This window comes from Antechinus flavipes, chromosome 2, assembly GCF_016432865.1.
Source record: "Antechinus flavipes isolate AdamAnt ecotype Samford, QLD, Australia chromosome 2, AdamAnt_v2, whole genome shotgun sequence".
Classification (NCBI taxonomy): Eukaryota; Metazoa; Chordata; class Mammalia; order Dasyuromorphia; family Dasyuridae; genus Antechinus; species Antechinus flavipes.
The window spans coordinates 80,738,284-80,761,852 of NC_067399.1; the positions used below are offsets into that span (position 1 = coordinate 80,738,284).

General features: G+C 35.2%; 1 protein-coding gene across 1 annotated transcript in view; it reads right to left on the bottom strand.

Moving 5' to 3' along the window:
- Positions 1 to 23,569, bottom strand: part of PRKD3 (protein kinase D3) — a 98,402-nt gene that overhangs the window by 33,787 nt on the left and 41,046 nt on the right. Inside the window, exons 5-9 of the mRNA XM_051975114.1 lie at positions 14,218 to 14,375; positions 7,767 to 7,959; positions 5,516 to 5,593; positions 2,845 to 3,028; positions 1,682 to 1,805 (exon numbers count right to left, since the gene is read on the bottom strand). Of these exons, the coding sequence (XP_051831074.1) occupies positions 1,682 to 1,805; positions 2,845 to 3,028; positions 5,516 to 5,593; positions 7,767 to 7,959; positions 14,218 to 14,375 (737 nt within the window). The remainder of the gene's footprint in view (positions 1 to 1,681; positions 1,806 to 2,844; positions 3,029 to 5,515; positions 5,594 to 7,766; positions 7,960 to 14,217; positions 14,376 to 23,569) is intronic.

Here is a 23,569-nt window from a genome sequence, read left to right on the forward strand (position 1 = left end):
TAATTCAATAGTTTTTTTTACTTTTAATTTTATTGATCTCTCCTTTTATTTTTAGAATTTCAAGTTTAGTGTTTGACTGGGTGTTTTTAATTTGTTCCTTTTCTAGCATTTTTAGTTGCAAGCCCAATTCATTGACCTTCTCTTTCTCTATTTTATGCAAATATGAAATTTCCTCTTATTACCACTTTGGCTGCATCCCATACATTTTGTCTATTTTACCCTCTGTTTCTATGACTTCTGGGCAGTTCTCTTTGATAATTTCCTGGAAAATAGTGTCCAGACTCTTTTTTTTTCATCATACTTTTCTGGGAGTCCAATAATTCTCAGATTTTCTCTCCTGGATCTATTTTCCAGGTCTGTTGTCTTCCCCAAAAGGTATTTCATATTCTTTTCCATTGTTTCATTTTTTGGTTTTGCTCGACTGATTCTTCTTGTCTCCTCCAGTCATTCAATTCCATTTGTTCAATTCTGATTTTCAATGAAGTATTTTCTTCACTCACTTTTTTTAACATCTTTTTCTAATTGTCCAATTGAGTTCTTTTGTTCTATGGAATTTTTTCCCATTTCGTCAATTTTATTTTTTAGAGAGCTATTTTCTGTTTCCAGTTCACTAATCCTATTTTTCAAGGATTTGATTTCTTTATCTACTCTGTCTTTAAATGAGTGGGATGACTTCTCCAAACTCTCTTGCCAAGCCTCCTCTCCTTTTCTCATTTTTCTTCTAGCTCCCTTGTGAGAGCCTTTTTAATTTCTTCTATGAGGTTCATCTGTGCTGAGGAACAGATGATCTCTCCTTTGGGGATTCACCTGGAGACTGTCTGTTTTTAGTCTCCTTAGGGTTTAGAGTCTGCTCTATATCCATATAGAAGCTGTCAAGGGTTAAGGTCGTTTTCAATTTTTTGCTCATTTTGTCAGAGAAGAATCGGAGACAAACTAGCAAAGAAAAAAGGAAAAAAAACCCAAATGGAGTCTGCTTTTTTGGGGGAAGGGGCTGGGTGGTGTTACCGAGCTTCCTCTAAGGACTGCGGGGGCAGCAGAGAGGCACTAGCCAGACTGTGCTGCGCCTGCGCTCTGAGACTCCGAGAGCGTGCTGAGACACTGTGGGGGAGGGGGAAGGGAGAGATTCCAGCTGTTCCGGGTTGTATTCTTCACCCCCAGTGTTTTTAGCTTCTCTGCTTGTCTGCTAGCTTGCTGCCAGGGCAAAATATCCAATACTGTAGCAAGGCTCTCCCCACAGAGACGGCTGAGATCACATCCCACCCCCCTCCGATCTGCTCGGCTGTGAGCTGCCTGCCGTGCTCTCACTGCTACTGCCTGCCCTCAGCCTGGGCCCGATCTAAAACCGTCCCCGCCCTCAAGCAAAAACAGACCTTTCCTGGCGAATCTCAAGGATGGCTGTTCTTGGTAACTATTTGTGGGTTGTTTTTTTTTTTTTTTTCAGTCAAGCATTAATTCAGAGGCTTGTCATGAAATGGATTCTGAGAGAAAATGCGGAGCTTACACAGCTGTGTGCCTCCTCTCCACCATCTTGGCCAGAAGTCCCATTACATGTTTTAACTTTTAAAATTCTCTCAATATATAAAAATAATCAAACACCCTGACATACTCTTTGAAAGAATATGCAAATAATGGTTTTTTTTTAAACAAACATGAACACATTTAAAATTATAAAGTTACCAACCAAATTGTCTCTGCTGGTATAGTGTACCATCCATCCTTCTTTCACCATCGTACTGCTTTTCCTCTTTGTGTGCTTGATTGACTGCACAACTCTCATTAGTGGAATATTATTGCTTGTTGATGGACTGAGAAAAATGTTTAAAATTAATTAGAAATATTTAAAACCTAGTTTAAAAAAATCACATACATTGCTACTGATTAGAATTTTGTTAAGGTGATTTTTTTCAAGTAATTCAAAAAACCAAAAAGACTTAGAAACAAACAAAAAAATAAACATCTTTCTCTTACTTCAAATATGCATTATACTCTCATGCCTTCATGTTCTTGCTCAAGCTGTCTCCTATGATTACAATGCTTTCCTTATCTCCCTTCATCTTTTCCAGTTCTGTCCATTCTGTAAACCCAAATGACTCTGATTGTTAATGACTTCAGGCCTCATACAACTCATTTTTATTAAAAAAAAAAAAAATCAAAACTCACTAATATACTCCTTTTGGAACATGACATACAAGACCTATCTGTGTTATCTTATTTTGTAGTAGATTGTAGGATTCTTGAGAATATGCTTTATATCAATTTTGCAATTTCCTAAAAGCCTACATAGGATGGTATTCTGCTAAACAAATGATACTATATAGATTTTTATATGAGTAACATTTTCACAAAATGTCAAGAATTTCAGCTTTATGAAGATTGCTCCAAAATTAATTATCATTACTTTTTGATAAAAGTTCCCAAATATATTCTCTATGGTGGCTTCTGCCATCAAAATACCTTCCTGGTACATCATTTGGTACAAAAGATAAGCCATTATCATTACTTTGTGTTGGTGTTCACCATGAACCTATACTGTTTTGATTGTTTAAAAAAATTTTTTTTTTTTTTAAAATATAAAATATTCACCTACTTTTTTCTATGTGCCTAGAAAGGCTACACGATGTCAGTTGTCAAAAATTCTGACATGGCTATAAAGAACTATCTGTTGCAGCAACATCAGATTTGGTCCTTGTTAATCATTAGAGGATCTTCATATCAGTCCTTGCAGTTCCAACACCCTAAAGTTCTACAGGCTACAGCGAGGCACCTCTGAAATGGAGCTCCCTATCTATCTGGTCCTGCATGCTGGATTCGGTCTATCTACTGTTTCACAGGCACATTTACTACCTGATAGTTTTGACAGCTTCTTCATCTCTTTCTACATCAAGATCAGAAGGATCTAGGAAGAACATTTTGTCTTCTGGTGGAGATGGTTCTTCTGGATCATCCAAACCCCGGCCACCATCACTGTTCATGTCACTACTGTCAATATCCATTGGCATATCCATATCTGTTCCCAGACTGGAAGGTTCTAGGGCAAGGTTTCAAAGGGATGTCAAATTGTTGAAAAAGCAAGAAATTTTAAAACTATTTCAAGTTAAAAAAGTTAAAGAATAGATTTTAAAATGAGTTCCTCTAAAGCTGATTTTCTTGTATAAAGATTAAAAATAAAACCTGTCTATCAACAATGTCACTCATTCAACAAGTATTTATTCAGTGCTTACTACAAAGCAAGACCTATCAAAGTACTAGAGATACAAAATAGGAACAAAAATATGCCCCGCCCCCCACCTTCCTTCAAAGAGGCTCACACACTAATGGGAGAGACAACATGCAAACAACTATGATCATATAACATATATACAAAGTTGATAGAAGATGATAATCAAAGAAGAGACTTAAGGGTAGAGAGAATGGGATACCAATTCCTATAGAAACTAGGAACTAATGACTTAACAAGTCCTCTTTTCATGGATAAAAATTGTCATAATAAGTACTTATTTGACTATAACCAATGTTACTATCTTTACTTTTTTAATTTTAAAAGAAGATTACTCATCATATTAATAAGCTTTGAAAACCCTTTCTTCACAAAAAAAAGATTTTGGGTGAGAGTACTATGAATGTCAAACTGAAGGAATCCAATCCCAAGTTTTACTATTGTTCTGTTTTTATTTCATATTTGCTGCTAGGCTGAAAATGTTTAAGCAAGGTAATGTAATGGAGAGAGCACTGGTCCTTGAGTCAGGAAGCCTAATCTTCATGAGTTCAAATCTGACTTCAGACATACTAACTATGGGCTCTGGACAAGTCATTTAACCCTGTTTACCACAGTTTTCTCATATACAAAATGAACTGGAGAAGGAAATGGAAAACCATTCCAGGATATTTGCCAAGAAAACCCCAAATGGGGTCAAACAGGACTGAAACGACCAAACAACATTTAATAAATATGTAAGCTCACCATTATAGCTTCCATTATTTCCCTAAAAATCAGCACCCATAAGGAAACTCAAGATGGGTTTATATACTTCCTGATGATAGCATCTATTATCATATATGAATATTTTCTCTTAGTTGATGACAATAAAGAAAATTTAGGTCATACAGTCTAAACGTAGCCAAACAACCCAGAATATAGTGACAGACCTTGAGAGAAATCATCATTAATAACCAATGATTTGGGGAGATCCAGAGTTTTCCTCTTCTAAAATCTTGATTTTTAAAAATTCAGTCACTTGAAGAGAACATTGCTGATGATGAAACTGTCCTAACTTTCTAGTTCAAAGCCCCACCGGGTAAGGTAGCCATTATATTCTGCTGAGACTTGTGTGAGGCACACAAGAGAATGCTCAAGCCTGGGGGTGTTCTGGATGTGGTCTAGGCACAGAGACAGTCTGTCACTTATAGACCTTCATTTTAATGCGTTATCCAATCAGAGTTGATTGCCATCCCTCAGAATACCTACTATTCAAAGAGCATATAAATTGTGAGCTTACCACTTTGATAATCCAAATGACCAAATGACCATTCTTTTATTAATAATGTACTGGCTTTATTAATAAAATGATTAAATTACCTTAAAACTATGTCTCTCAAACCTTTCTAATCATCACATCTGGAGTCAGGAAAACCTAGATTTAAATCCTGCCTCAGATACTTATTAGCTGTGTGAAGCTAGGCAACCTCTGCCTGCCTTCGTTTACCCATCTACAAAATAGCAACAGTAATAGAATCTATCCCTCAGGGTAGTCAGGTGGATCTAATGAGAATAATTATAAAGGGCTTAATATATAGTACCTGGTTCATAGTTAAGTGCTTTTAATAAAATTCTTGTTCCCTTCCCTTCTTCCCCACCTTTCTGAATGACAGCAGGGATCCTAAGATCATCTATCTATTCCAACCCAAAGCATGAAACCCTCTCTTTAACAAACCTAAACTTTGTTATATAACCTGTGAGCATTGATAGTTACAGAAGACCATTTACCACAATAGGATATATTTCATTTGGGGCAATCTCTTTACACCTTCTATCCATTTATCCTCAGTCTGTATCCTCAATCTGGTAGAAAAAAGTTTAATTATTTTTTCATAAGAATTCTTCTCATATTAGATGGCTATAATATCTGTCTTAGTTCATTATTGTCCCAGTTAAATTTCCTCACAGCCAAATCTCAGCATGATTTTCTTCACATGAACTGTTTTCTCCACAATGCAATCCCTTTAAGTTCAGGTTTTATATTAATACCTATTAAATCCAATTTTCTTAGATTTGCCCAACAATCTGAATGAAGAGAATATTAAAAATAGCAGGGCCAAAGGGAAAGTCCTAGAACACAAAAGTAAAATTTTTAAAACTGACAATCTTTTAATCAACTTTTAACTATAAAACTGCAACCTTTATAAATAAGGAACATAAAGTAAATAACCAGTTTGGCTTAAAATAAGTATTTGAAAAGAATATAGCAAAATATATCTTTCTCATTTCAAAAGATATTGTTAAGAAAAGCGATTTTACCTCCATTGAAAGTCACCTCCCCAAGACAGTCCCTAGGTACTTTTGATGCACAGCGCTTATGACAGTTAAATTTGCAATCTAAAATGAAAATGTTCAGTTTAGTAATTTATATGAAAATAATGTACCAAGTCATATAAATAGCTATTATCAGGAATACCTCAGAAATTTCTCTATTTTTATATGGTGCTCATAAAGTCCTTTCAAAAATTCTTCTTGATATCTTAATAACTGCATATCAAACAGTCAGCAACAACAAATCTTGTTTTCCCTCTGATGCCTTTTCACTTCATACCCACTCCCCTCCCTCCTTCCCATCTTCCCCATGAATTCTCCAATTCCTATCAAATGCTCATTCAATCTGTCTCAGATTTTCCTAAATTTCTCTTATTCCTTTCTAAACATCAGTAACTTTCTCATATCATATCTAATAAGGGCCTGGCAAACTTTATATTTTAGCTGCACAGGGACAGAATTACCAAAATGGAAGTTACTATGCCTACTGCAGAACAGGTAATATCAAATTCAAACTGAAAGTTAGAAAACTGCAAGTTAACATTATCTAGGCTGTAATGTGTTATTTATTTTGTTAAATATTTCTCAGTCACACTTTAGTTGGGTCCCTATGGTACTGGGGAGTTTTGTTCCTGAACAAGAAGAGTGCTGGACTCTGCTGTTGGCTGGTGTCCCCAAAGAACAGGGTTCTTGTTTCTCTCCAGTGTCAACATGATCTATGGTGCTGATGGTAGTGCAGTTCAGTGCCTTTTTCTACCTTGTGAATTTACAACTCCATGGGCCTGACACTTAAAAACACAAATTTTCTAATAACACTCCAGGCAAATTGACTTCACATCTTGACTTTGGTGGCTAGTTCAGCTTGAAATTTGTGTTTCAAGAACTTCTATAGCATTACTGTTAATGATGCTCTGCTAGCTTTGTTCTATATCTTCTCAAAAAGTAGCAAGTTATTTAGTACTGTTTTACCTTCTTAAAATTTTTTTTCCAATTAAGAACTTTTAACTACATCTCTTCTATGTTTTCTGAGTTAATGAAGACAAAACTCATTTTTTTCAAAATTACTTTGATCTCAAAAACATTTTCCAGCCATACAGAATTTATCTGCTTTTCTATTTCCACTCCCCTTCAACCAGCAATCTTTCAAGTAAAACTAGGGTCTCTGTTTTGTATCTCAAAGTCTCAGGTCTCCTCTCCTTGAGAGAGAGAGACTCCTGTTTTGAAAATTAATCTGAAAACACTTTCTATTTGCTATCCCCAGAGCACATTTAGTGGTATTTGCTCTAGGCCAAAATTCCTAGTTAACACTAGGACATATTATAACATTAATCAACTTATACACTCACATTCAAAGTCTGGTTGTTACAAGTTCCATTTCAACTCTCTCATCCCTTGTTCAATGATTCATAACAACTGATATTACACTATCTCCCCTATCAAATTAATACTGTTAAGCAAGCTTTCATTTAGCCTGTTCTTATGTGTGATGAGATATTTACTGTTACATGTTAAATTTCAGGTCATAGATTTCATTTAGATGACAATTTATTTCAAGGAAAGAGGGAAAAATGGTAATCAAAAATGCAATTAAAGTTCTCTTTTTTCCTATTAACTAACTGCTAAATATTAGATAAATTACATAATCTGTTTTTCATTTGTCAACCTCAAGTAATCATACCAATCCAAAGAAGACTTAAATGTCTTAATCAAGCCTTAATAAGCCTAAAATGATATGCAAATATAAGGGACGATTTTATTATTCAAGTATCCCAGTAGCTTTTCAGGGACATTTAGTGACCTTTGGTTCATCATTTCTTAATGTATGCACTACATATATTAGTATAGGGCAAATAGCCCAGGGCATATAACCTTTCTGAAGATTTTATTCTAAATGAAATGCTGCTAACAATGGGCAGAAACTATGACTGTGGCTTTTAATACTAAAATCCAATTAACTACCCAACCAACTGTGATAAGGCAATTGTAGTCTGTTACAAAAGATACTGTAGAGTTACAAAGGAAAACAACTTTCAAGAGTAACAATTTGAGGATATACAAAAAACATCATTTCTGATTTAAATATATTAATTTTGGCATTTAATAAGACACAGAAAAACAGCAGAGATTCAATCAAGAAATAATGTCATTTTAGGTGACTCTTCTTTACTATAAAAATATCAAACTCCTATTTAGCAACCAGCAATAGAGAATTTTCCTAAAAAGTAAAAGGAATCCCTACCTTTACACTGCATTCCCTGGCGAAAAAGGCCTTTGAGGAGTCGCTTGCAGTACTGGCATATTGTGGGGCGAGTGTAAGAATGCACAGCAAACGTGTGTGGAACTCTCACCCTGCACATGACCATCTTCTCCATCCAGATTGGACGTCCGCTCCAGGAGGGAATTCTTTTACTTGGTTCTTGGTGAACATGGGCCTAAAACACAAGATATTTCTACAAGTATAACATCAATTATTTAGGAGACAAACACTGACTTCAAGAGAAATATCTGTCTAGTACTTTACAGACAAGACACACCTTTCTTTAACTTGCAAAACCCTTCCTTGTAGTAGAGGATTTGGGATTCTCAGATCAATGTAAAAAATATTCTCTGACATTATTTCATCTCTACATGTACTGTACAGTCTAAAATTTGGAAATTTCCAAAACTGAATATTAATATTGAAATTAATTGTATGATCAATAAATTAATTATATGAAAAGAGTTTTTTTTTAAGCTTTAGATTCATTTTAAAGAACAAATACAGAGGATTCTGGGAAGATGGCAGAGTAGATTGGTAAATTTTAAGCTCTCCAGATTTCCCCCACAAATAGAATCAATTTGTGCCTCAAGGAGAACATAAACAGGTGAAAAATCAAGAAGACTTGGGGCTGAACAAAGGTCCTCCAGATACAATCCAAGATGACAAGAATAAAGGCCATAGGTAGGGATTAACTCTGTATGAACTGCAAACACTTCTCAGCTAGCTCCACAGAAACACGAAATGGGGAGACCTGGAGCTACAGCTGGGTGTGGTCGGAGCCTCAGCAGGAACCACAGAAACTTTCACCTCATGGACTGTTTGTGGAGTCTGGGTCTGAGTCAGAGAAGACTGAGTGAAGACGCTCCACTGAAGAAAATAGAAAAAATGTACTGATTCCTATCACAAAGCTATCCTTTGTGCAAAACACATAGGAATATTACTGCCAAATTTTGAAACCTCCAGATCAATGAGAAAATTTTGCAAAAAACAAGAAAAAAAAACAATTCAAATATGCTGGAGCTACAATTAAAATTGTACAGACTTATCAGCAGCCATAAATAAAAGACCGAAGGTCCTAGAATCAACAATCAAAAGAATTAGACTTGTGGCCAAAAATATCATTTAGCAAAATTATAAGGAAAAAAATGGACATTCAACGAATTTACAGATTTTCAGGTCTTTCTAACAAGCAAATCTGAATTTAACAGAAAATTTAACATACAAGAGCCAATTTCAAGGAACTCAACATGAACAAATTGTTTTTTTACATGAGAAATGAATACCATATATTTAAGATTGACATCAACAATAGGGTAGTTCAAAAGAAAGATTGGGGAAGAATTAAGGTAAATATAATAATTATGTTATACAAATGAGATATAGAGGAAGGACATACATTGGAGAGAGAAGGCTTGTAATTCCGAAAACCTCACCTTGGGATTGGGTTAAATAAGCAACAATACATATGTATCATACACACACATACACACACACACACACACAACATATACACAGTATAGTACTCTCTCCATATATATGTGTGTGTGTGTGTGTGTGTGTGTGTGTGTGTGTGTATATATATTTATTTATATTTCTTCATAGATTTTGGAGAGTGCTATACTGTGTGTGTGTGTGTGTGTGTGTGTGTGTGTGTGTGTGTATGTGTATGGTACATACACATATATGGTACACACACCCACCCACACACACACACACAGTATAGTTCTCTTCAAAATCTATGAAGAAATAAGGGGAAAGGATGGTGGACCTGAAAGCAAAGGGTGCAGTTCAAGAAGTCAAGGAAAGGATCTATGGGGTGGGGTGGGGGAATGTTAAGTAATAGCAAGGCAAGTTAAGAACAAAATTAAAGCAAAAAGTCTGCAGGGATAGGAAAGATATATGTGCGCACGCGTGTGTGTGTGTGTGTGTGTGTGTGTTTATGTGTGGGGATAGGTGTGTGTATATATCTATATCTATATCTATATCTATATCTATATCTATATCTATATCTATATACATTTCCTTTCTTAACTATACCCTGACTGGGGATGGGGAAGGATGAAAGGGGGAAAAAAGAATAAAGTAAAAAAAAAGTGGGCAGCAGAGAACAAAAGAATAATTCACAAGGAAATAAAGAAAAGATAGCTACTCATGAGTATAATTTCTTCTACTAATATGTATGCTTTCTTGAACTAGTAATGTATTGTTATATATTTTAAATCCTCCCTGATGTTTTGCTGGGCATATGACAACGTTCTCTTTTGTCTTGTTTCATTTCGTTTTGTGTCCTTTTTCTGTTTTTCTTTATTCTTAGTGTTTTTTAAAAAATAAAATAAATTTTTTAAAAAATAACAAATACATACAGTCCATTAGTGTTAAGGCAGACACTATAATTAATCAGTAAATATTTACTGAACACCTATTTTGTGCCAGAAACTGTGCTAAGGATTAGGCACTAAATTACAAATAAGTAGACACAGAACCTATCCTCAAAGAAATTTGTTTAAAGTCAACAACTTGACAGAAGATTATTTTTTTTTCTTCCAATTGTTTGGGGGAAGTGGATATCTATCAATTAGAATGTCAACACTTCAAAGATTTTGTGATCTCACTGATATGTGTATTTTTTCTATCAATAAGAATTACACACTATCTATGTGGTCTTATCCTCAATGATTTTGTGTATGTTCTCCTATATCTGTGAAGTATGATTCTTCACAGAAGAATCAGCCAATGGACTGAAGACCTTCCTCTGGGTCATGTTATATTTTGTGGGTTCTATGTGGTATATATGAGTATCATTTCTAACTCTTACTACATGACTAAATCCATGTCCTTAACTGAGCAGATGTTTGAGTTTGAACCAGTTTATGTTTAAGAGGAAAACAGAGGAAGCTTTAGTAAAAACCTCCTTTGTTGCCTTTAAGTAATAAAGGTTTTTGGTTTTGTTTTTTCCCTAGCTAATTATATTAGTGAATGATCAAAACTAAATCTAGTTCAATATATCTCCCCACACTTCTAATTACTAATGCTCTAAATGTTCATCATTGTCAGAATCCCTGGCAATTTCACCTCTCTTTCCATAATGCATACAAAGAAATGTTCTAGCAGAGGAGAGTCTCAACCATTTTGATACCACCATGCTCCAACAATCTGAAAAAAAAATCAGGGGAAAAACATTTCAGTTTATGAGAAGAAAAAGTGATGCCAAGGAGAGAAAGATGGCTAAGGAAGTGGGAGAGGAGAAGATAAGTAGAAAGTCGACAAAGAAGTAAAGAATAGGGACCAGATAGCTGTGGGGACTAAAGAATCCATAAGAAGAAAAGACTTCCTACTGCCCAGACATGGTGCCTGGCAAGACACAGGCTCCACAGCAAACGGCATAGAAGGCAAACTCTGATGAAGGGTGAACAGAAAAGACCTCAGAGTAACAACTGGATTTAACAGAAAGCATCCACATCCTCCAGCTTGGAGTTCACTCTTCTCTTTCCAGGATGTGCCCCAAACCCCTCACCTTGCTGATCACAGGGCACAGCTGCAAAAACAAAAGTCAGTATCAGTCACTGGGAGGCAAATGAACATGAAGGCTTTTCTCATGCTATGCTCTAGAGCCTGCTGGGCCCAGCTTTTATTCTGTTTGACTCCACATCTCTTAGAATTACCTTTTTTTCAGATTTACTTTAAATGACCACAAAGCAGGAAGCAAGGCTGAAAATAGATACCTAAATTTACTCCAACTCTAAATTATTTCAAATAAAAGATACTCTTTAAAAAATAAAATACCATGTTTACTCATGAAACTTGTAATTTATTTCAATGAGTATTTTGAGTGGTTTTCAAATCAAATCTTCTTAGGAAAGATGTATATTATTTTTATGTATCAGACTCTAATTGAAATGATCAGAACTCCGTTCCAAAACCAAATATTCATATATGCTGAATCATGTTCTGATTCATCTTTAGTTTACATTACAGATTAGAGAATCTTCCAAGATTTATAAACATATAACTTTCAATTATCTACAATAAAAAGAGAAAAGAATGTAAAATATAAAAAGAATAGATTATCTTAGATTAATTTAGAAATATCAACTTGACCAGGATGCAAAAAAATTATATTCAGTAAGGGGAAGCAAATATAACTACACTGCCTCAAATAATTCAACCTGATCCTTTCCTGATTTAGCTCCTTGTGTTTTTTCCCAAGTGTATTCAAAAAAGTAAACCTAAATCAGGAGATTTTAATCTTCCATGGTATCACTATCAGTTGGTTAAATCTGTGGATCCCTTTGGCAGAATAAGGTTTTTTAAATAATTGGAGGAAATGCTACATTTCTATTAGAGGTTAGTGAAAATAAAGATGTAATATTTTTTTCCCTACACTGTTATGAGCCAGAACTTGAATCAAGGTGCTTATGTACTTAATTCATACCTTTAAGAAAGTTCCCACATTAGTTTACACATTAGAGTTCATATCTTTAAGAGATGATATATAAGGAGGAGCTACCATATACCAACTAGAGACTTCCAGGAAATTCACAAGTAAGGATTCAGTTGAGGAGATTCACAAGTCTAACACAGAACCCACAATCCCACTCTTGAAGGAGGAGTCAACCTTTGAGTTCACACCTCTAAAAGAACATATAGAAGGACAAGCCCACTGGGGGCACTCTGGGAGATCCAGAGCCAGGATTGAGAGAGAGCTGGAGGCTGAAGCTGGCAGAAGCAAAGGATTAGCAACAAGAGCTCTTGGCATCAAGGAAAACTAACTGGGCTATTTTGGAAGAGACAATAAAAGGACTGGACTTTAATGCCTGGCTGCATTTGAGGTGATTATTACATGGAACCGAAACTAAGGCTGCCTCCAGAAACCCCCCAAGAAATCTGCTCCCAGAAAACATTATATAATTTAGAGAATATTACACCACTCCCCAACCCTGCCACACAGAGAAAAAAAAAATTGTTTGGAGTAGGATGTGAGAGCGTAGAATGTCTAGTCTGTATCTTCCTTACTTCCAGCACCACATTTCACTTGCTTGTCCCTTTACTCTCTTAAACCCACTTTTCTAATTCATATTCACATTCCATGAACACTTACTCATAAACCCTCATAGTCCCAAAGTTCAAAAAGACATTAGAGTTCCTAGCAACACCTACAAAGAGACAAGAAAGTATGAAGGAGACAAAGTATGAAGGATCTGGATTCAAGAAGAATTGGGTCTGAAGCTAAACTTTAACACTTTCCAGTAGTGTGACCATGAGCAAATCAATTAATTTTTCAGAGTCTCATCTTTCTCATCTATAAAGTGGGAATAAAACCTACAGCAGAATTAACTATTGTAATCCTTTCAGCATTATTGAGAGGCTAAAATAAGGAATTTGATAATAAAAGTATTTTATCAGTATGAGTTTATAATAATAATGTTTATTATTATTATAAGAAAATATTACAAAATGAACAAAAGAGCTCATATAGTCTTCAAAGAAAATTCATTAAGGGAGAATAAACTATGACATGGCAAGTTTGTGAGAGTTATTAAGTTTCTTCAACTTCAACAAGTATTTATTAAATATATACTATATACAAGATACTGTAATAGATCCAGAGGATACATGGATAAAATTTAAAAATTTAAAAATTTAAAATTGAATTCAAGGAGTTTATGTTCTTTTGGACAATGGATGATTATTTGACAAGGGTTAACACCAATTGGGAAAGGGGGTGGACCATAATCTGGGCAATGAGACACAGATAAGAAATGAACAGATTCCAGGCATGGGAGATGGTCTCATGGTTAGAGGATCAATGGAAGGAACTGAGAATTAAGTCTAGAAAAGAGAAAATTCAGAGAAACAAGGGAGAGAGTGGCATAAGATAATGGTCTTCAAGTATCTGAAGGGCTTTCATCTAAAAGAGGGATTAGATTTATTTCATTTGTCCCAAATGACACTATCAGGAGCAATTCAGAGCTGTAACGAGGTCAGGCTTTTCCAGGTCTGGAAAAGCTTCCTAAAAATGAGCACTGCTCAAAAATGTAAAGTGGTAGGTTTCTTCCACTTGGAAGTGTTCAAGAAAAGGTTGGATGGCTACTTGTTAGAATGACATTCCTTTGCTTGATGGCTGGATTACTCTGTTCCCATACAACTCTCAAGTTCTGTGTGATCCTACAACTATAAAAGGACGACATTGGCCCAAATGATCTTCTGTCTCTAAATGATGTTGGGATCTAGACCTCTGAAATTTCTCTGTCCTACCACAAACTGCTAATCTTCCATCTCTCCTAAAGTTTCACTCTTTCTAAACCTATCCTCAATGTAATTTCATATACAGGGGTGTGTATGTGCATGTGTGCAAGTGTGTGGGGGAGTAAGTGAGACAGCCAAACAGAAAGATAGACATACCATTTTGAAACTAATATATAGCACCTACCTCTTCATTAGAAGACACTGCACATTCTGTTTGTACAGGCCTTGGAACAGAGAGGCCAGGTCCTGGCAGAGATACATTGGACAAACGTCTCTTTCTTACTCCACTACAATTATTTGGAATCTTGAAGGCACATCGTTTATGGTAGTTCAATCCACAGCCTAAACATTTTATAAAAGATAGAGAAAAATACCATAAATTATTACATCACATAAAATATTTCCATACAATCACACAGCTACTCTTAGTTCAGACCCTCATTAACCCTTACCTGTGTTACCCCAACAGCTACTAAGTGGTCTTCCTGCTTCAAGTCTCTCAGCATTCCAGTCAATCCTATATACTGCTGTCAAATCATGCAATTTTTCTACTCAATCACTCCAGTGCCTTCTTATCTAAACTCTTTTGTACCCAGCTCCAAACTATCTTTCCAGTCTCATTAGAAATTTGCTCTTCTCCTACACTCTAGATCTAGCCACAGTGACCTTCTTTCTATTCCTTACACAGGATGCTCCCTTTTTTCTATTTTGAACCTGTCCTTATCCTCCTCCTCTTTCAAGATGAAGCTCAATCACATCTTCTAAAGCTTTTCCTAATATCCCCAAGCCTACCTCCAAAACTATCTATGAGTTAAATTCTATTTATTAAAGTACTTATATATATAGCATAGTAAATAATATTTGCTCAATTTATACTTATACTAACTAATGATGTATTTTGTTCTCTTCCATCATGGAACATGGCTGGTTCATTGGTTGTTGTCTTTTGTTCTCACAAGAGGATCAAAATGACATCACTAAGTTAAAATCAAGTGACTGTATCTGACTGTGGTTGATCAGACCAACATAAAGATGGAATGCTCTTTCAAAGGTCAGACACAAATGGTCCATATGAACATTCAGGGTGACGTCTCATGTTTTTTTTTCTGGACTAATTCAATTCTGCTTTGCTTATAAAGCACAGCACCTTCTCTGATGAGGATGGGCCATGCTGAGAGGTCCTGTAACAATATCTCCCATGTTGTGTAATCAATTCTAAAATTCTAATGAGAAACCCTAAAAGTGTCTTTATATCTCTTTTTCTGACCATGTTGTAAGTTCCTCATGTGAGTTCTATATAAAATAGTCTTTTTTTTTGGCAAGCATACATTTGGTATTCAAACAATATAACCAGTTCAACTGCCCTTGGTAGTAGAAGTGGAATGTTTGGCAGTTTAATTCAAGAAAGGACCTCAGTATTTGGGATCTTATCTTTCCAGGTGATCTTCAAAATCTTCCTAAGACAATTCAAATGGAAGCAATTCCATTTCCTGGCATAGTGCTGGTACGCTGTCCAGGTTTCACAAACATATAATTATGTCTGTGAAAGGTCAGTACAAAGGTTCTGTGGACTTTCACATAATCAGCCTAATATCCCATCTCTCCCACACTTTCCTTTAGAGCCCCCCAAAGACTGAACTAGTTCTAACAATGCATGTGTCAATCTCATTACAATGTGAACATTTCTGGAAAGTATACTGCCCAAGATAAATGAACTTATTCACAGAATTCAAAACTTCTCCATTTGTTGTAATGGATAGTTCCACATATGGATGATGTGTTGTTGGCTAATGGAATACTTTTGTTTTCTTGGTGAAGACAAGTCAAAATTAGCACAAACAGCACAGAATCTATCTATACTTTGTTGCATCTCAACTTCAGAGGCCACAATGAGTGTACAATAATTTGAAAACAAAAAACATGCACCAACACTCCCTCCACTTTTGTTTTAACTTGTAGCCTTTTCAAGTTGAAGCATTTACCATCAGTGTGATAGCAGACCTTGATGCCATTACAGAACATAAGTTCATTGTGAATAGAAATTGTTTCATTATTTGTACTTGTATCCCCAGTGCTTACCAATAATAAAGACTTAACACTTTTTGACTGAATGATTGCTTGTTTCCAATTGTTTTCATTTCCCAAAGAACTCAGATGGTAGATTATGTGGAGATTGCAAATTCAAGAATTAAAAAAAAAAAAAAAAACATCATGGACTACAATAGATTAATAGAACCAGTAGTTGACTGTAAAAGAGAATTAGTAATGTTAGCTTTAACTGATATTCCTCCTGGCAAATGAGATAATAATTGAAGAGCTTTGTAAACCTTAAAGCATTATATGAACAGCCAATTGTTGAAGTAACTTAATAACCATCTTTTCTTTCATAGAACTGACCTGCAGCTAAAATCTTATATTACCACCAGGTCCCTTTAAAAACTACTCATTTATAAATAACTGTAGCAGAATCTTTTGGCAAGTAAGAAGAATCCAGATTTCTACACCTGAGAACCATAATCTCAGATTATTTAACTACATTACACTACAGATGCCACATTTCTAAATGTTCATAAAAGTTTATAAAATAGGATAAAAGCAAAGTTTGGGCTTGCTTCCTTCCTGAATCCTCCTAAAAGAGGCCCCAAAGGGGAGACCAGGAAACAGGGTTGCCAAACATGGATTCCAGGACCTAAAAATGAAATAGACAATGCTACCTAATATTCTCAGAGTATCTTGTTTTTCCCTAGGATATAGGGATCAATAATTTGACAGAAACACTGATGTGAGGAATCTCAATTGATTTGAGATTTCCTATGCCTTCTGTTCATTTAAAATGCTAAGCAAACTTCATTTTGCCATTTATATTTGAGGCAAGCTATAAGGAACTTATTCTACAATCATCATTAAGGACTTTCCATGTTTTCTGAATTCTCTATATTCCATGTCCTTAGGCAGAGAAAGGCCAAAATTCTGTCTTTTTGTATAGCATGTCCATTAAAAACTGAATCAGAAAAGAGCTAGCATAATCTGAAAAGGAGAAATACTGGAAACTTCATAGTAAGTATAAGAGGAAAGCAAAGATCTCCTCTCTTTATCATCATCATTTGACATAGTATCAGGAATTCTAGATATAGAAATAAAATTATAAAGAAAAACAAAGTTTAAACACTGGTAAAAATGAGATGAAACTATCCCTATTTGCCTTTAAAAATGTAACTTACTTAGGTTACTGAAATGATCAATGACTTCAGTGAAGTAGCATAACACAAAATACTCTTAAGATCATCAGCAATATTCAGTATTAACAAACACAATTAGAAAACATTTGACAAAGGAATTTCATTCACAAGAACAAAACATACAAAGTATTTGAGAATTAGTTTATCAACACATGTGAGGAACTTCCTTAAACATAATTAGAAAGCACTCTGTGTAAAGGAAGACTTAAATAATTAGCAGAATCACTTATTATTTATGGGCAACCCAAATTTCCTCTATTTTCTTACAGGTGCTCAACACATGTGAGGATTTAAAACAATAACTTTATATTGCTTTAGTAGCTTAATCATTGGCTTCACTGTTTGCTATTTTTTTGTTAAAATGTTTATTTATATTTTTTGTTTCTTGGAAATGTTTGCACATCAATTACTCTGCTCAGTTTCTATTTGAAATAATAACTCAAATTCATTTCCTTTTAATAAAAACTCATCTTTTTAGGTTAGTGATTAGGCTTGGTTTTGCAAACTATGTTATTCTAGGTTACAAGCTGAGTTCTCTTTGCTTTGTATATGCCAACACCTTCTTTCATTTTCCATAGACAAAAATAATCTTGAGGAATTCAAATTTTTTCCCCTTCATTGCTGAATTTTTTTCTCCTGTGAGGGCCTGACATACCTGCTATTTTGATATGAAAATTCAGAAGTGTGAAAAGTATAATTGGGCAAGATGAACTTGGGCTTTCTTTCTCTCAACAATCTGTACTTTGCCTTGTATTTCCAATACTTTGGAACATTTTTTTTCCCTGAGTATTTCCCAAAATGTAAAATTTAGGCTTTTGATTCATTGCAGCTTTCTTGGAGGGAGAAGCCTGTAATTCTTAAATTGTCTCTGTACTTCCCACCTTCAAGTTCAGTCTCTGGCTTTTAGCAAACTTATGTTTTCCTATTGCCTTTTGGTTCCTTTTTTGCCAAATTTTATTTTAAGTCCTGCCATTCTATTTCCCAAGGCTCTATTGTTTAGAAAGTATTTACATCATTTCCTAAATTATCTACTCTCATTTGTATCTTTTGCTTGTTTCTTTAAGATTTGTTTCCTTTTATTTTTCTGATTTCTAAAGTCAAGTCAAAAAGCATTTATGAAAGACCTATCATATACTAGGCACTGTGCTCACAAACTCAGACAAAACAGAAACAAAAAATAGGACCTGCTTCTCAAGGAGCTTAGCCTAACAGAGAAAATAGCATGTAAACAACTATGTCCAAATAAGATGCACACATTCACACACACACGAACATATGAATGCATGCATATATAAACATAGAAAGAGAAAGAGAGAGACAGACAGACAAACAAATAATAAACTGGAATTAATCTCAGAAGGAATAAATTAGGATAAGAGAGATCTTGGAAAAGTTCTTTTATAGAATGTGGAATATTAGCTAACACTTGAAGGAAGCCAGGGAAGCCAGAAGGTGAGATAAAGAGAGTGTCCCAGGCAGAGGGGAGAGGCAATAAAAATGGTCATAGTTGGGAGGAGTGTCATATTCAAGGAACAGTAAGTAAACCAGCATCATTGGAAAATTAGATAGCAGAGTTCATGGCAGGAAATAAAGTATAAGATGACTAGGAAGAGTCCAAGTTTATAAAGAGTTTTAAAAACCAAACATAGGACTTTACATTTTATTCTGAGGTAATAAGAGATCCACTGGCATTTAATGAATAGGGAGATGGGAGGGAAAGAGGAGAAAAAAAGGATTGTGAGTGTAACCTGTACTTTAAGAAGATTGATTTGTCAGCTGAGTTGAGAATGGACTGGAATGAGAAAAAACTTATGGCAGGAAGACCAAACATCAAGGTCATTGCAATAATCCAAGTATAAAGTGATGAAAGCTTGGGACAATGTAGCAGCAGTGTCAGAAGAAGGTGTCTATAAGAAATATTTTGAAAGCAGAAATGACAGGGATTGGCAGCTGATTGGATGAGAAGACTATGGGGAAAAATAAAAGGATGACACCTAAGTTGTGAGTCTGTGTGACTGGAAGAATGGTGATACCCATGACATAATAGGAAGCAAAAGGACTCTGGAGGAAAAGATAATGAGTTCCATTTTGGCCATATTAAGTTTAAGATGTTTTTGGAACATTCAATTTGAGATGTCTAATAGTCGCAGATGATACTGTTGTTCAAGAAAGATATTAGGAAAGAAGGATAAGAAAGAAGGGATAAATAAATCTGTGAATCATTTGCATAGAGAAAATAGAAATTATAAAAAGTTAATGAAATCGCCAAGTGAAATAGCATAAAGGGAGAAGAGAAAGACCAAGATAGAAACTTAAGAGAAGCCCATAGTTAATGGACAAGATTTGATGTAGGCAGATAGTTAAGAGGAAAAACAGTACAAAACAGCGTCATAAAAACCTAGAGAGAAAATATGAAGCATGATCAACAACATTAAAGAAAAAGAAATGAAAAAATATATAAATGGACCAAGGCTGCCATAAGACCAGCAGGATGAGGATTGAAAAAAAGGCCATTAGATTTGTCAATTAAAAAATCACTTGATAACTTGCAAGTTAGTAGATTAAATGATAAAGTTGGAAAACAGATTATAGAGAGTTGAAAAGAGAGTGAAAAAGGATACTGACTGTGGATGTGCTTCGGTATAGTAAATATAGGTACTTGGTTTTTTGTTAAGGTCCATGCCTAAATGAAGGGGCAGGTCAATTCTCCAAGAGCCTCCACAGCTGTGAATCACAACACTTGAAGGAGTTTCAAAGCAACCTTTACTAACGCAGATGTTCCTTGTGGATTGGGAAGGAAATTGGAGACAAGAGGCAAGAGGAGAGGTCAGACAATACAACTGTCTCTCAGTCTCCTTATATCATCATTGTCCTCTCACATGAAGAGATCCATTCTACGGTCTGAGTTAGACCTCCAGCAGCCACTGGCAGGTGGCTCCCATATTACAACAGTTTTTCAGAGAAATTATATTCTCATTCATTTCAAAAATTATCATTTATATTTGTAACTAAGTATCCCTTAAATGCCACATTTATCTTGTCTACTGACTCATGCTTGCTCACCTTAGCTTTTTTCTTCCACCTTTCTCTACCATTCCCACAATATCCTCTTTTGGCCTCTATGCTTTCCAATTATATGGGTAGAAATTAGTCAGATAATTTCAATCCAACGTAAGAAAAAATTTTGAACAACTAGATCTGAGCCATATGAAAACGTGAACTCGCTGTGACTGAGCATATTCAAGCACAAGGGAGATAATGAACTATGAGGGATGCTATAGAAAGAATTCTTTACACAGGATGCATCAAAGAATAGTGCAGTGACCTCTACAAATGGACCTCCAAGGAGATATTTTGAGACAGTCTCTTTCTAGACTAAATATCCAAATATCTTTAACCTTACAATGGATGCATTGTTATTCATCATCCTAGTTGCTCTCTCCTTTTAATCATTTAGTTTTAGAGGTGATTAAAAACAGGTTTAAAGTCAAAAGGAACTTCAGAGGTTACTTAGTCTAAATCCCCTATTTTACAGATGAGAAAACTGAGGCCTTTTGTTGTTCCTTTTTTTCATCTCCTTCCTTACTTTTGTAACAGGCACACAGAAGTGCTGAAGCAATAATTCCCCACATGGAAGAGGCTTCTAGAAATACATGATGTCATATGTTAAGTACTCTGCTTCCCATTTTGGAGTATGTACAGGTACTCTGTAGTTGCTTCCATTCTGCTCATCATGTGATGAGGCTATAGATACTAAATAAACTGCAGTCAGAAAAAAAAAGGTTCTATTTGAAAGGCAGTCAGGCAATCTTATCTAGTTCAGAAAAGATCATTATTATCATCATGATGATTATATGATATTTCCAGGTTTGCAAAAAAATGCTTTACAAAAATTATTTTATTTTACTGTCACAACATCCCTGTGAGAAAGATGCTATGATTATCCTCATTTTACAGATAAGAAAATGGAGGCACTATGGTAAAGTACCTTGCCTTGAGTCACAAGTGCTTTCTGACTGCAGTGTTCTATCGCCTATACCATTTAGCTTAAGGACAAAGAAGGAAAAGAACTCAGACATCTCCCACTAGAGGATATGCTTTTGGGTCACAGTATATCTCTGTTCTTTCTTCTTTTAGGGGAAGGATCTAGGAGATGGCAGTGATCTTGTATGCTTCAGAAGGTCAAGACAGGGAGCCACCACTATGGAAGCTTAAAAAGAGGAATCCATTCTGGACTTGCCACAAGCCAGACTTAGGATCCCAGGCAACTTACATAAGCTAGCTCAGCATCAACATGGAAATAATCAACCATCAGTCACCTTGAATTTGGATTCAATGAAGCTTTGCTATATTGGAATTGACTTAAGTCTGAGCCTACTTTTCCCAAGGCCGTAAGTGGAACAGAGAAAGAATGTGTCCCCACACATTGGCAAAGGGTAGAGAAGGGTCTCAAGGTGATAGCATTAAGAGAGAAATAATCATCATATTTCAGGGTTATCCTAGATCCCCAGAGTAGGGGATAAGAGGAGATGCTGTCACCAGTCTTGATCTGTTAGTGCTAGGGCACTGCTATATTCTTATGCCAAATTGTGCTACTATACTTCCCAGACATTTTTATTACTCAAGACTCTAAAAACCACTAAGTGTCTTTGGTTTCTCCCTGTACCCTTAAATGTAAATTTCTTTGAACTTTTATAGCCTCAAGGAAGATAGTTCCCAATACTATCCCAATTTATACAAAATACCCTAAATTTCCATAAGTCTAAATTTCAAAACTAATAAGTCTTTCTCTGCTTTTTTCATAGAAACATAGGGAGAACAGCTAAGTAAGGCCCCAAATGTTTACAGATTTCAGATCTAAAATCCATCCATCCTTTGTATCTTGCAATGAATAAAGTGAAAAGCTAAGATTGTTAACTAATAAAGAACAAATACATAACAAATATAAAATAATCACTATATCATACTGTTTCCCCCCATTTTTCCATAAAACAAAGATCGTAATGGAAATGAGTCTAACAGATGCATTTCCTTCAAAATATATGATGATATATTAGAGATTTCAAATTCTAACTTGTTTTAAAATTCTGAACTTAATAAAACAAGCATTTTCATAATAGAGTAGAATAGAAAAAAAAGATTGCACATGAAATTGCAAATCTATTATGTAAAACTTATTTTTCCTTTTAAGTATCTAATAGTTATCATGTAACTTTCTCTTTTTCCCCTTCCTTTCCCTAATCCTCTCCCAGAGATGTCTACTATTAGACACGAATATGTATAGGTGTAAAACTAAAATTCTAACTTTTGTGCTGTATGCACGTCTGCTGAATGTTAAAATTTCATCTAGAATTTTTTATAAAGAATAAGTAACATGTAACTAAGATTCCTAATAAACAGTAGAAAGATAAAAGACTCTGGGCTCTCATGGGACCAGGTACAATATTGTGGCTGACTCCAAGAATGGCTATTTCTTTAATTGGCCCATTGCCTCCCACTTGGAGACACTCCAAAATAATTTCCTAGTAAGCATAATACAGGACTTATGTCTGAGTTTCTCCAAACTTGGGATAAAAGAGGGCTCTAGGATCTATATAAGTACTCAAGGTACAATATGAATATCAAGTATAGGGAAGCCTTTATTTCATTCTGTAGAAAATATAAAAGATTATCTACTGATAAAGGAGTCCATAATGAAATACAGAAATACAGGGTTTCCTACATATCTTAGTTTTAAACTCTAATATCTTAAAGGTGCATTAAGACTGAGGCACTCAGGTTATATTCAAGCAGTCTATCAATTCACCTTGAAGAGGAGTTGCTAATAGGATTAACAATTATTTGTCCTTTCTTCTGGAAAAAGGCAATCCCATCAAGAAGGTGATGTTATAACATGCAAATGAAGTGGATTTAAGTGAGGACAGACTATGTAAAGTCATTACCCTCATCTAAGTCCAATGGTAAGATCTATATCTATTGGAAATGGTCCTGGATACAATCCAGACCTTGGCCTTTTTAAGCTAAAGTCTTTGTCAGGTCTCAAATAGACTGAGGCAATGATCATTCAGTGATTAAGGTTAGGTAAGAAGAAATGAGACAAAGAATGACCTGTTTTACCTAGTGAAAAAATAATTCACTCTGGAGAGGAAGAATCTCAGGGTTTCTGGTTAAACAAAAACAACTGCTTTTTACATTCCCTCTGAGCCAATCAGGGCCCAAGAACCAAGTGGAGCTGGGTCTGGATCCTTTTGTTGGTCAATTAATGATAGCCAAAGTGATCTAGGTTTAAAACATGAT